The following is a 13275-nucleotide window of genomic DNA, read 5'->3' on the forward strand; positions in this document are numbered from 1 at the left end:
ATCTTCGAGGAAGATAAAGTAAAGGGAGACAAAGGCACACCGAATTCAGAAACTACTATATTTCAGGTGGAGAATAAGACAGACGAAGATCAAGTTTCTTGTGAAGCAGTACCAGAGCACGAAGAACAAGAACATGTTGAGTCTAAGGCTTCCAATGTGAGGCAGTCAACTCGAGACAGAAGACCACCAGGTTGGCTTTCAGATTATGTCACTGAAAGCAACATTGCATATTGTCTATTATCAGAGGATGGTGAGCCATCGAGTTTTCACGAGGCTACTCAAAGCTCGAATGTATCCTTGTGGATGATAGCAATGCAGGAAGAATTGGAGGCATTAGACAAGAATAAAACGTGGGATCTTGTTACGCTACCACGAGAGAGGAAAGCCATTGGAAAAAGGTGGGTCTATAAGATCAAGCGTGGATATGCAGAAGATCCATACGAAGGACAACATAGCTGATTTTCTGACCAAACCAGTGAACACTGATAAGTTTGAGTGGTGTAGATCCTCAAGTGGCTTAGCGGAAACATAAACAGCAGGGAATGACAAGATTGAAAAGATGTGTGGAGATGTGTTTGATTCTCAATCAAATCTCCAAGTGGGAGAAATGTCGGCAAGTGTCATTCATTAATGATAGGGTCGGCCAAATAAATTGAGCAGATGTTTGTTGAAATAAAAATGGAAGACAAGTTTGAAAATTGCAGCCGAAATGAAGACGCGTTTTATACGCGTCTTCACACGGACAAGGGGCTCTATAAATAGAGTTCCCCTCTCTTCATTTCAAATCATCTCTTCTTCGAGTTTTATCTCATCTTATAAGCATTTGAGTGCTTAGTTCTATAATATTTGAGAGATATTTGTTCTCCTGTATTAAGAGAGTGTGTGTTTTCTTTGGAAACACAGTGAGTGGGTTGTACACCGTAAAATATTATAGTGGAACTCTTTTCATCTTGCCCGTGGTTTTTACCCTAATAATTTTTAGGGGTTTTTCACATAAATCTCGGTGTCCAGTTTATTCTTTATTTTCGGGTTTTATTATCTCAAATTCCGCACGCGGGACCAACACAAATAACTACGGATGCAAATTCTTTGAAACTAAAACTCTGTTCAATAAACAATTCTCAAACAACACTTTGATTAGGTGTTGTGTTTGAGAGTCTCTAATACTTCACTGCAACACCACAACACAACGGGACTCGACCACTTGATTTCTTCATAACAACACCCATTTTTTTTTTGTTATTCATTCTCTCTCTCTTTCCTTTGCAGCATCTATTCTTCGATGTATGTATAAGTTCCCTTTGATCTAGAGGTGATTTCTTACATAGATACCTACAAAACATGAAAACTAGAATTTTGTCATGAAATAAACTTTTAAGAAGATCATATCTAGGATTAATATAAATCGTATCATTAATAGCATTAGTTAGAAAAACAAAACTCTTGTACTCGAATATTTACTTGAGTATTTTAATACATAATATTATAAAAAACGAAAATAATTAAGGAGTAAATTTTATCTTACATGCCATGCCATGCCATGTTTCCTTTCACATGCCATTGATTCATAAATGAGATAAAATTGGTAGTTGCAAATTTTAGATATTTATAAAATTCAAGAGTACCGATGGATTCAAACCTAGCAATAATTAAAAATTTTATCATATATTTACTGATTATGATCGTTAAACCTTATATTTTTAAAAAATATACAGAAAGAATTTAAATTTTCAATTTCCAAATAGTCTTTTTCAATCCACGTCAATTTTCGTGAGCTCAAAATATGAAAGAGGAATTTCTGTAGTATTTTCAAGCAATATACAACTCTATTTATAGAGCTTGATTTTTGAATACCAAAATATCAAAGCATCCAATTCCCTTGAAATTTTCTTTAAAAACTAGCAAATGTTGAGGCAAAATCTCAACTCATCAAAATCATGCACTTCTCGAACCTTAATGTCTCCGGCCGTTCACAGTCCTGGCCTCCTGTCGTTCGGCGCCTCATTTTCAGTCGGCGTGAAGGACTCAATCCCGGCAAGAAAGTCGAAACGAGGACTCAGTGTCCGCCGGCGTGCCTCTACCGGAGTAAAAGCCATATTCATGACGCCGAAGAAAACTGCTGCCCCTACAGTTAAAGCAGACATTACCGTGCTGCAAACTGTGGGCGGAGTGCTTTCGCATCTTGGCCTCTCCCGAGGGATGGACGACATAGCCGACTTAATGGGCAAAACCCTACTCGTTGAGCTGGTGGCTGCAAACGCCGATCCTAGTAAGTATATATAAAAAATAAATTTCAGAGGCTTTTTGGGGGCTCACGCATGCAGTATCTTAGCTTGCTCGTATTTTTATCAAAACCATAATGGAAACTACGGCTAATTTCATGTTTTCTTTATGATTCTTTGGTCCAAAATCGTTGTGACGTGTAAAAAAACATTCTTCCATTTTAGCATCCTCCCGAAGTTAATTTATCATTAAAAACTGAGCAAAGTACAAACTTAGTAATGTAAGATGTCTGTTTTTAGTTTGGTCTTTCAATTTGTCAAATTTTTTCCATGCAAATTACATGACTAAAACTCAAACAAACTAACTTACATGAATAAAATTACAATTTTTTTAAAGAGAAATTTATAAACATTTATTATAGCAAACATTAAGGAAAAATATATATAATTATCACGTTCAAAGAAAGTCAATTTTAGAGAAATTGGGCATGATAAAACTAGAGACTCAGTAACATAATCTATTCTTCTGTTCTATTTTATTAAGATTGAACACATGATGGTAATTATCTTTATGTGATATTAATATTAAACTTTTGTTTTTTGTTATTTTGTTTTTTTTTTTAAATTTCAAAACACACTTTTATTTCTAATTTTTATTATTTTAACAATTCAAATATAAATTTAGTCATTCCATAAATTTTCAAATTACACTTTAGTCCATCGATAATAATAAAAAAAATTGTACGCGTGTGAATAATTACTAGTATAAATTAAAGTTCCTAGATCGAGGAATTTTTTTTACGGGTTTAATTGTTTATTTTTTCTCTGTCTTTGTCCCTTTTTTGCAGTTTTTTATTTATTTATTTTTCGCAGGATTTAGTCACGAAGATTAGGGAGATTGTGCTAAGTACAGAGATATAAATAAATAAATAATACGTCTACTTATTCCCACCATGCAATGGGAGATGGGTTGAATTTAACTATTTAATAAAAATTATAATTAATAAATAATAGTTAATCATTAATGTTGCTGTTTAAATTAGTACTAGCTTATTTCCAGGAGCTAATACGTCAGGATCCATAAATAATAACTTCAAGACTATATATATTTTATTATGATGTAAATTTTATTATTTATTATAATTTTCTAGAAAATGTACTTGACACACAAATATAATGAAATCCTCTTGAACTTTTAGCTTGGTTTTGGCTTTTGATCCTATACTGCTATCATTAAAGTTTGGGTTTAATTCAACAAGTTATCATATTTTATTTTTGAAAAAATGACATCAGATAGATATTGCTGATATGTGACCAAATATCCGTGACATGTCAAATGCTAATTAGTACGTTTATCATTTTGACTGAAATAAAAATAAATGAAAAAATCAGACGACCAAAACTTTTACAAAAACCAAATCATATAGCACATGCATAGATAGATAGTCCTCACCCAACTATGCACATGGATTTGCAGAAACAGGAGAAGAAAAGGCCACAATCAAGTCATATGCACGTAGGACAGAAATTAAAGACAACAAGGAATACTACGAGACGGGCAATTTTGACATCCCCGAAGACTTTGGGGAGGTCGGTGCTATTTTAATCGAGAATGAACATCGCACAGAAATGCATTTGCAGAAAATCGTGATTAATGGGTTGCCTGCTGGCACGGTGGAGGTCACATGTGACTCCTGGATTCATCCCAAGTTTACTAATCCAGAGAAGAGAGTTTTTTTTACCAAGGTGATTATGTAAATCTACTAATCACACGTTGCATGCATAATCATTCTTCGGCTCTTGCTAACAAAAAAATTGAAATTAAATTTAAAAATAAAATAAAACAAAAATTTTACCATTTTTATTAAGTTTTTAGAAATATATTTTACATAAATATAAATTTTCATGCAAAAAAAAAAAGGAAAAGAAAAATAAGATGGTCATTATCGAAATTCTAAAAATCATAGTCGGATATTATTTTGTCTTTGTTATGACCCAAATGTATATTGGCACACGTATTGATTAAAACGTAAAAATTTGAAATCATTGATTTATAATTATTTTTTTATTTTTTATGTTATGAATTATATGATTATTTAATTTAAAAGTTTGAAATTTAGATAGATATTTTTATTAAGATATGGTAGATAGATCATATGCAAATTCATTAAAATAAGTCTAATATTTAATGTTCAACGAGGTAAAAATCAAGAATCCACAAATATTTTAATATTTTTACTTAGTTAAATACGAATTAATCTACTAGATCTTATAAAACCATTATAAATGATTATTGATATATGTACCCAAAGTAAATCTCACACGTAAATAATAATAATAATAATAATAAAATATATATATATATAAGTTTCTAGACACGTAAAACAACGCTTCATTTTAAAAATCTAACATAATTTTTTTAAAAAAATTGACTAAATAAATTAAAGAACTATGCCTCCCAAATGATATAGATGTATTTCAAATTAAATGGCATTCATAATAAAGTTTTCTTAACATATCATGATAAATAATTATTTTTATGGATGTAATTTATTATTTTTGTTGGCAGAAAAAAGTGATTTACTTGTCAAAATTTAACAGTTAATTTTAAAGATTATACTAAAAAGAGAGAAAACTAATTAACTAATTAAACATTAAATATATTGAAATCATAAATAATATATATTATAATTGAATGAGCTGTGCAGCCATACTTGCCAAGTCAAACTCCAAGTGGGCTTACAAGATACCGAGACAGAGAGCTCACAGTTCTGCGAGGCGATGGAACTGGCGAACGCAAGAAGGGTGAAAGAATATATGATTACGATGTCTACAACGACCTCGGTGATCCCGATATTAAACCCGAAACGGCACGCCCGGTTCTTGGCGGCGCAAAGCACCCCTATCCTCGCCGGTGCAGAACTGGTCGACCAAGAGCGAAGACAGGTGACAATTTTGTCAATCTTCCTTTGCAGTCCATCTGTTTGTTAAAATGCCGGGTTGGGAGTTTTTTTTTTTTTTTTTTTGCATTATCTGGTATTTCCAATGTGTAGACAGTTGACCCCTTTACACTCTTGGATTTGTGTGTACTCATATTGAATTTGTGGATTTGAATATGCAGACCCGTTATCCGAGTCAAGGAGCTCCACCGTATACGTGCCTAGAGATGAAGAATTTGCAGAGGTAAAGCAGGCTACGTTCTCAGCGAAAACGTTATACTCAGTGCTTCATGCGTTGGTTCCAGCATTGGGGGCTACCGCTATAGACCAAACACAGGGATTTCCATACTTCACAGCTATTGACAACCTGTTCGACGAAGGAATTCTGCTGCCAGATATTCCGACATCCGGATTTTTAAGAAACATTATACCTAGGCTCGTGAGGGCTCTCTCTGAAACCAGGAACAGTGTCTTGCGTTTCGAGACCCCTGAATTGATCGACAGTAATTCCATCATCTTGCTATCCATTTGTGTCTGAGTCTGTAAAAATATGTTTTTTCCTTCAGAACTTTTTATTAATGTTGCAGGAGACAAGTTTGCTTGGTTCAGAGATTCTGAACTTGCACGTCAAACTCTAGCAGGCTTGAATCCATGCTGCATCAAACTAGTCACGGTGCGTGTTTAAGACAAATCATCCAAATCTGCCCCTGTCTATGTATTTTTTTGGGGGCAGTTTAATTTATAGGCCTTGTGCAAAACACACACTAGGCTATTTTTCAAAATTTCCCCACAGTTCAAAGTAACAAGCTGACAAAGTTTTGCAGGAATGGCCACTAAAGAGTGCACTTGACCCCAAGACATATGGACCTCCTGAGTCAGGATTTACAAAAGAGATGGTAGAATGTGAAAGCAAAAGCTTGCTAACTTTTGATAAGGCAAGACTCGACACATTAATTAAAGCTTGATGTAATCTGGGACGATCCCAAGATATTATTGGCCGGGGCGAAGCTTGAAATTCAAGAATTAAGATTATTTCCTGACGTCAATCAATCTTGTTTTCCTCCCCCGCCCTGCATCTGAGCTTGATAAATTTTGTAACATTATTATTTGAACTTCATCTCTTAATATATTTATCTCATGCAGATTTTGAAACAGAAGAGGCTTTTTGTTTTAGATTATCACGATGTGCTCATGCCTTATGTCAACAAGGTAAGGGAGATAAAAGGGACGACTCTTTATGGATCAAGAATGTTGTTTTTCTTGACAGAGCATAGCTCGTTGTCGCTCTTGGCCATTGAGCTAACTCGGCCACCAGTAGATGGAAAGCCTCAGTGGAAACAGGTATTTGTAGAACCTAGTGATGCCACTGGCCTCTGGTTGTGGAGACTTGCCAAAACTCACGCCATTGCTCATGACACTGGTTATCATCAGTTAGTCAGTCACTGGTAAGTCCATATATACTACTGACATAATACCCCTACTCGTGTCGAATTGTGAAAGAGGAGTGAATGACTATAAAAGTATGTAATAGATTCTCCTTTGGTAAATTATTTTTGTAAAACAAAGAGCTCTATAGAGTCCCTGGAGCGTGACAATTAAAGAAATTGTTTGCGCTTCATTGTGGTACACTACTGTACCTTTGCGATTCTGATCACGCCCACGTTTAATTGCAGGCTTCGAACACATGCCTGCACAGAACCTTACATAATAGCGACAAATAGGCAACTTAGTGCAATGCACCCTATACATGCACTGTTGAAGCCTCATTTTCGATACACAATGGAGATAAATGCTTTGGCTCGTGAAGCCCTTATTAACGCTGGTGGGATCATTGAAAACAGTTTCTCTCCTGCCAAGTACTCTATTGAGTTGTCCTCTGTTGCCTATGACCTGTTATGGCGATTTGACCATGAGGCATTGCCCGCTGATCTAATTAACAGGTGAACAATTTGGCAATAATCATGTTATATGCGAATCAGAGTATAATCTGTGATTCAAATTAAATAATTTTATGAATTTAATCGTTGAATGATTAGGGGCATGGCTGTGGAGGACCCAACTCAACCTCATGGTCTAAAACTAACAATTGAAGACTACCCTTATGCCAATGATGGCTTGCTTATGTGGGATGCTATTAAACAGTGGGTCACAGACTATGTAACACACTACTATAAAGAAGAAACCGCTGTTGAATCGGATACCGAGCTCCAGGCATGGTGGACAGAAATTCGAACATTGGGGCACGGGGATAAGAAAGATGAACCATGGTGGCCGAAGCTAAAAACTTCGGCTGATTTGATCGGTATCATAACTACGATGATATGGGTGGTTTCGTGTCACCATGCTGCTGTAAATTTTGGCCAGTATCACTTTGGTGGATATTTCCCTAACAGGCCCACGATTGCTCGAACACCAATGCCTGTAGAAAACCCGTCAGAAGAAGAGAAAAAGAAATTTTTAGAGAGACCTGAACAGTTCCTTCTTGATTGCTTCCCATCCCAAGTTCAAGCAGCAACTGTCATGTCGATTCTTGATGTTTTATCCACTCACTCTCCGGATGAGGAGTATCTTGGAATGGAGGCGCAGTCGTGCCTAGCCGAAGATAAAGTTATAAAAGCTGCATTGGAACAGTTTAGAGGGCGACTGAAGGAGATAGAAGGAATAATCGATGCTAGAAATGCAAATACAGATTTGTACCATAGGGCAGGAGCTGGAATAGTGCCATATGAACTTCTAAAGCCGTCTTCTAGTGCTGGCGTGACAGGAAAGGGTGTTCCAAATAGCATCTCCATCTAATCATTTCGTGTCTTGATCAATGACTTTTAGCCGCTAAATAAAATACTCCCTATTTGTTTTCGTTTACCCTCTGTTTCTTGTGGTGATTGGGAGAACAATTTTCATTTTCTGGAAACTAAATGCATGGATGGATTCCTCTTTGGAAGATTGATTCAAACTCGTGAAGGATGTCATTCAAGAAAATTCTACGCCGGGCTACTCAAGAAAATTAAAGAACAACTCAAGAAAATTAAAGAACATAAATATTAATCCATCACCAGTTCAAATAAATACACCAGAATAATCAGAGAACAAAATCAGTAAACAAAACATGCAGAGAAGAAAGAAACAATTTTTACAAGATCGGATAGCCGATTGAAACTAAATACAAATCAAGAACATATGCATGGACTACAGTTCTCGCAGGGAATGCAGTTAAACCATCATTTGTTTGAAACTGTTAAACCGTGTGAGTAACTGATACTTCAAAATCAACAGAACCCGAATGAATTCTTACCTCGGGTTTCGATAAGAAACATAGAAGTGCTATTAAAATAGGTGGAGGACTGAGATGCCGGCCGCTTAACCCGTCAAATTACATGTAAACTTGACTAGGGTGGGTTGCGGGCATCCGTGTTGCTAACTCGTTTTGACAGATGCAATGGTGTGATCAAACATAATTATTTTTAAATGTAAATTTTTTTCCAAAATATATTAAAATATTTCATGTTGCTTCGAATTTCTAAATTTGTTCCCAACCATTTGCCTTGTAAAATCCAGGAGGAGAAGGATATTTACAGTTATTGGTGCTAGTTTATAAACTCAAATATCTCAATCCATCATTATTTTTTCTTCAATGAAATTCTTGCCAATTTTGAGAAATTCTTAGGATTTTTCCATCTTGTATCTGGAGTTACATTATTTCTTTTATTTTTATCGGAAAAAAATATTATAATTGAGAATAATATTTATATGAGGCGATTGTGCTTTCAAAATTAATGAACTGTTTCTTTTACAAATTATGAATTCATCTTAAAGTGAAATCAAACTTGGTATCAAATTGTTTTGTCCATTGGTTCTTTAGTTAAAGCAATTTTGTAAGTTAAAGAATGAGATCAAATTCTGGATTGTTAGTACATAGATCCAGAGAATTGTTGCATTGCTAAGTAAGAAAACAAGAGAAATGCCATTCAAAGATGAGGATCACTCTATTGGTAAATAATAACTTCTCATAAAACAAACTATTCTAATGCATCGAGGAAGAAATCCACGGCAAAAATTATGGAAAGAGAAGTACATTCATTTGATATCTCTTTCTCCTAATTTTACGTATGGAAATTAAGCATTACAGACCTACAAGATTACAAAATTCAATGAGAAGGCTGAAAGAGATGAAACTTACAATTTCAGAAAAAAAAATTTACGTAAAATTTCAAAAGTGTTTCATCCGAAATGGACAATTCAAGGAAGACCTCGACTATTCTGCGTTGGATTTGAAGAACTTGGAGGCCTTTGCCTTAACCCATTTTCCACAGCTTTCTCAGGCTCTACCATTGCTCCACTCAACTTTCCTTTACTCAGAGAAAGTGAATTAACAGAACCCACCAATTTTCTTGAATGGATTCTTCCTCCAGAGGGCAATAAATTCTCAATTCCATGGGACAAATGTTTTGCAAAACAAGGGCGTGGGTGTAATTGCAGAAACGTTACAAGTACATAAAGAAGAACAAAAGTTGTTCTTTGATTAATGATGTTTTTCATAGCTATGGTTTGAAAGAAATGAAGAAGCAAGGAATGTCATCATTGGTATTGCTTATAAAAAGAAGTTCAAGTGTGACTTCTTGGCTGTAGCCTCGTGCTTAAGTCTGACAAAGCATGTGTTTCCGTGTAAAAAGTAACCAGCAATTGACAATAAATTAAAGTTCAGATTCAAGACAAGATTGAATCAACTGAGTCAAAAATGTGAATCTAACTCGGCATTAAGAAACTTGTAAGATTTGATACTGATTTGACTACCGTTACCAATGTGCTAACCAATCTTTAAATAATCAAGAACATGTGTCAAGTGGCTTGATCACGAGGGAAGTCACATTAGTCACCTTATTATTATTATTAAATGTTCGCATGAAAATAAATAATCTTGAATTATGTTTTTTTTTTTTGACACGCGTTAAACTCAAACCCAAAACATATATTCTTATAATCGACTTGAATAGATTGATTGAAGACTAATTAAAAGTTAATTATCTCCTTTCATTGCAATTTACAACCGAGAACACCTACGTCAATGCCTAATCTCGCTCACTTAATTGAGTGAACTCCATTTTTCACTTCATTTGATATCAGTAATCTATTTAATCCCTTCAGTTCAAAAGAATCAAATAAGACTTTCAAATATTTAGGTACTAAGTTCGAGCTAGATAATATATAATGCATATGTGCCTGAATGATTCCATTTAAGTATGAACAAATTGCATATTCAAATTGAATGTGTAAAGAAAGGAATGTGAGCTGTATACATCAAATAATTAAATACAAGAAGTCGAGAACAGAGTGTAAAGATCTATGATAATTTGAATATTCAACTTTCTTGATCAAATGAAACTACAGACGAACCATCTTTCCAAATAATATCAGTGTATCCAAATGTGCTTACAAAACAAGAAATCAACTGCTCATGAATTACGTCATCGGGAGGAAGTACCTGTTTTACTTCGTTTTGCAAAGAAGTGACTTCTTTATCTTCAAGCCCACATGGCACAATGTGCTTGAAGTAGTTCATGTCAGGATTGATGTTGAATGCCAACCCATGAGATGTAATCCCAGAAGATATACGGACTCCGATCGCCCCAATCTTTCTCCCTCCAACCCACACTCCCGTTTCACCTTTTTGTCCAGCACGAGCTTCAACACCGTGTACAGATGCTAACTGAATCATTGTTGTTTCGAGCTTTTCCACCGTACTGTCTTGCCCCTAAGCCGATATCTCTCAATGAGATAATTGGATATAAAATGGCCTGGTGAGGACCGTGGAATGTGACATCACCTCCACGTTGTGTATAGTGAAGGTCTGCACCCATGGCTTTCAGTTCAGACTCGGAAACCAATATGTTGTGATCAGTTCGCCTTTTGCCGAGAGTGTATGTAGGAGGATGTTGTAGGGACAGAAGAATATCCGTAACCTTGAGTATTTTTCTATTGGATGTGAGTTCATCTTGCAGCTTAAGTGCCTTCAAGTAATTAACTACACCCATCTTCCACACCCCAAGGCGTCGAGGAGCTTTCATTTCCTGCATGATAGAGAATCAAGATGATGACAAAAACCACAAAAAAGCGATCCAATGACTGCCACTGGTGTGGGCGGGCACTGAATATGTGGGGAGTAGAGGGAATAATGACATGTTACAGTAAGTTAGAGGATCATTCAGTTTTCATTCTTGTTTTGTGTTACTAGCTTGGGCTACGGGCAAGGAGAAAAGGGGTTTTCCTGTAAACGTACATCTCTAGGATCATTTCTGCGTATATCTTCTTCAATGAAAAATTTCATTGAAATATATTTCTATTCTTAGAATAAAGAAAACAAAAAACCAAATTTATCCACAACTTTTATCCTAACCAAGATTTTCTAATCAAATTTGGGAAAGTGAAAACCAAGAAAGAAAACAAACTGAAGAACGCAAAAGTACAGAACAAACCCTAAAGAAAACACTCCAACGTACACCAATACCAAAAACAAATTAAAATTTCCCATTTGTATCCAAATATTCATTCTACCAAAAATACATTTTCTTCTGCTTTTTTTTTCTCCCTTGTCATCCCTCCCTTATCACCTCTACCTAACGATAATCTCTCCTCTGCACTTCACCGGCCACAGGCTGTCACACGATTACCCGATTCAAAAACACCCCAACATCCTCCTCTACTTCCTCCACATCCGCCCCAGATTTGTAGAAATTGTGCTCATAATTTTTCCCTCCACTTTCTTCTCCACCACCCTTTTTCCCTTACTTCGTTAACGGACGTTCCTTGGACCCAAAATATTCATCGAGCGCTCATACAATGAATGTCCCTATACTCCACACTCATCACACCGGCTTCATTCTTGCATACCTTTTTTCTAATATATTCTGAGGCACGCCCATTATCTGCAGCAATGGAGGTGAGCATTTTTCATCCATAGCCTTTGCTGCTTTTAAGGCATCATCACCAGTCATGAAGAGGATGAATGCTACACCCAGTCTCTGGCGTGTGGCACAAACTTTGAGGACCATGCCTTTGGCCACTTTGCCAAAGGTAGAGAAGATTGTGAAAGACCAGAAAACTTGTGATATAGATTGGATTTGGATGGGGCAAGTCCACTGCTGCCCGAGGCACCACATGGGGGTTTGGTGGTAGTGGAGGATGGTTGTGGTGCAGTGGCGGTGAGTATCAGTCATAGAAGGCTTTGTCATTGTTTCCATTGTATCCCTTTGCAGACATTTTTCTCCATGAATCAGGCTTATATGATAACCGTTGGGTCATTGAGTAGCTCGAGCTACAGTCCATCTTTGAATTTTCAAGCTTTCTATTGGATTCAAAACACTGAACCAAAGATATGGCAAACCCTTAAACCCAGTAGACAAAAGCAAAAAAAGAACTCACAAGCAACCCAACACCCCAAAACATTTGAAACATTCCACCCAAACATTCCCAACCAATTGAAGCAAGATTACACATCCAAATACACAGCAAACCAAAATACAACCTTTAGATAATTGGCACAATCATTTGAGAATCAAGAATAACAAAAGGCTGTCAAATAATTAAACCAGGTGTAAAAATGGAAACGCTGACCAATATTTTATGCAGCTGGGAATTGATTCCATGAGGTATCTCGTGGTGAATATGAGCATATGATTTTGTGCATTCTTGTAAAAATGACTCAATTTTTACAGAAGTTTAACATCAATTTCACAACTCATAAAATGAACAAATCACATTCACGCCACTTTTACAAAACGACAATCAACAAACTCATCAACATCGGTAAACGAACCAAAACTCTTAGGAAACACAATTGCCTTACCAATCTCGAATTAAAATAATAATAATAATAATAATAACCTAATAAATGAAGGGATACCAACTTCAGCTTGATTTCGAGGTTCTTGTCAACGCTTTGCTCTAATTAATTTACATAAATACAGTAAGAATCTTCAGAAACATTTGAGATAAAAGATTTGCAGAGTGGAATAAATAAATTATTCACGCATTCGTATACTTTGCTTACACTTTGGTATTCGGATGAAAGGCGAGTGTAAACTTTCCAACTTGCCAGAGGAGTGGGGACATCTCATTCA

At 35.7% G+C, this 13275-nt stretch overlaps 2 protein-coding genes and 1 long non-coding RNA gene across 3 annotated transcripts; 1 reads left to right on the top strand and 2 right to left on the bottom strand.

The window, feature by feature from the left end:
• The first annotated feature begins 1844 nt into the window (after positions 1–1844).
• On the top strand, positions 1845–8023 carry LOC142522067 (linoleate 13S-lipoxygenase 2-1, chloroplastic). Its single transcript, XM_075625232.1, has 9 exons — positions 1845–2269; positions 3700–3968; positions 4931–5168; positions 5344–5664; positions 5749–5834; positions 5986–6096; positions 6305–6606; positions 6835–7101; positions 7198–8023. The coding sequence occupies exons 1-9, from the start codon at positions 1906–1908 to the stop codon at positions 7955–7957; spliced, it is 2718 nt and encodes a 905-aa protein (XP_075481347.1). The 5' UTR covers positions 1845–1905; the 3' UTR covers positions 7958–8023.
• On the bottom strand, positions 2343–3136 carry LOC142522074 (uncharacterized). Its single transcript, XR_012814386.1, has 2 exons — positions 2984–3136; positions 2343–2740 (listed from the first exon to the last, which is right to left on the bottom strand). It is a non-coding gene; the product is annotated as an uncharacterized LOC142522074 (long non-coding RNA).
• Positions 8024–10478: 2455 nt separating the features above from the next.
• Positions 10479–13199, bottom strand: LOC142522081 (octanoyltransferase LIP2, mitochondrial-like). Its single transcript, XM_075625240.1, is given in 4 exon segments — positions 10479–10895; positions 10897–11226; positions 11720–12517; positions 13040–13199. Coding segments are annotated over 3 exon segments (741 nt in total). The 5' UTR covers positions 11753–12517; positions 13040–13199; the 3' UTR covers positions 10479–10517.
• Between the last annotated feature and the right edge of the window lie 76 nt (positions 13200–13275).

Source organism: Primulina tabacum, chromosome 2, assembly GCF_025594145.1.
Source record: "Primulina tabacum isolate GXHZ01 chromosome 2, ASM2559414v2, whole genome shotgun sequence".
NCBI lineage: Eukaryota > Viridiplantae > Streptophyta > Magnoliopsida > Lamiales > Gesneriaceae > Primulina > Primulina tabacum.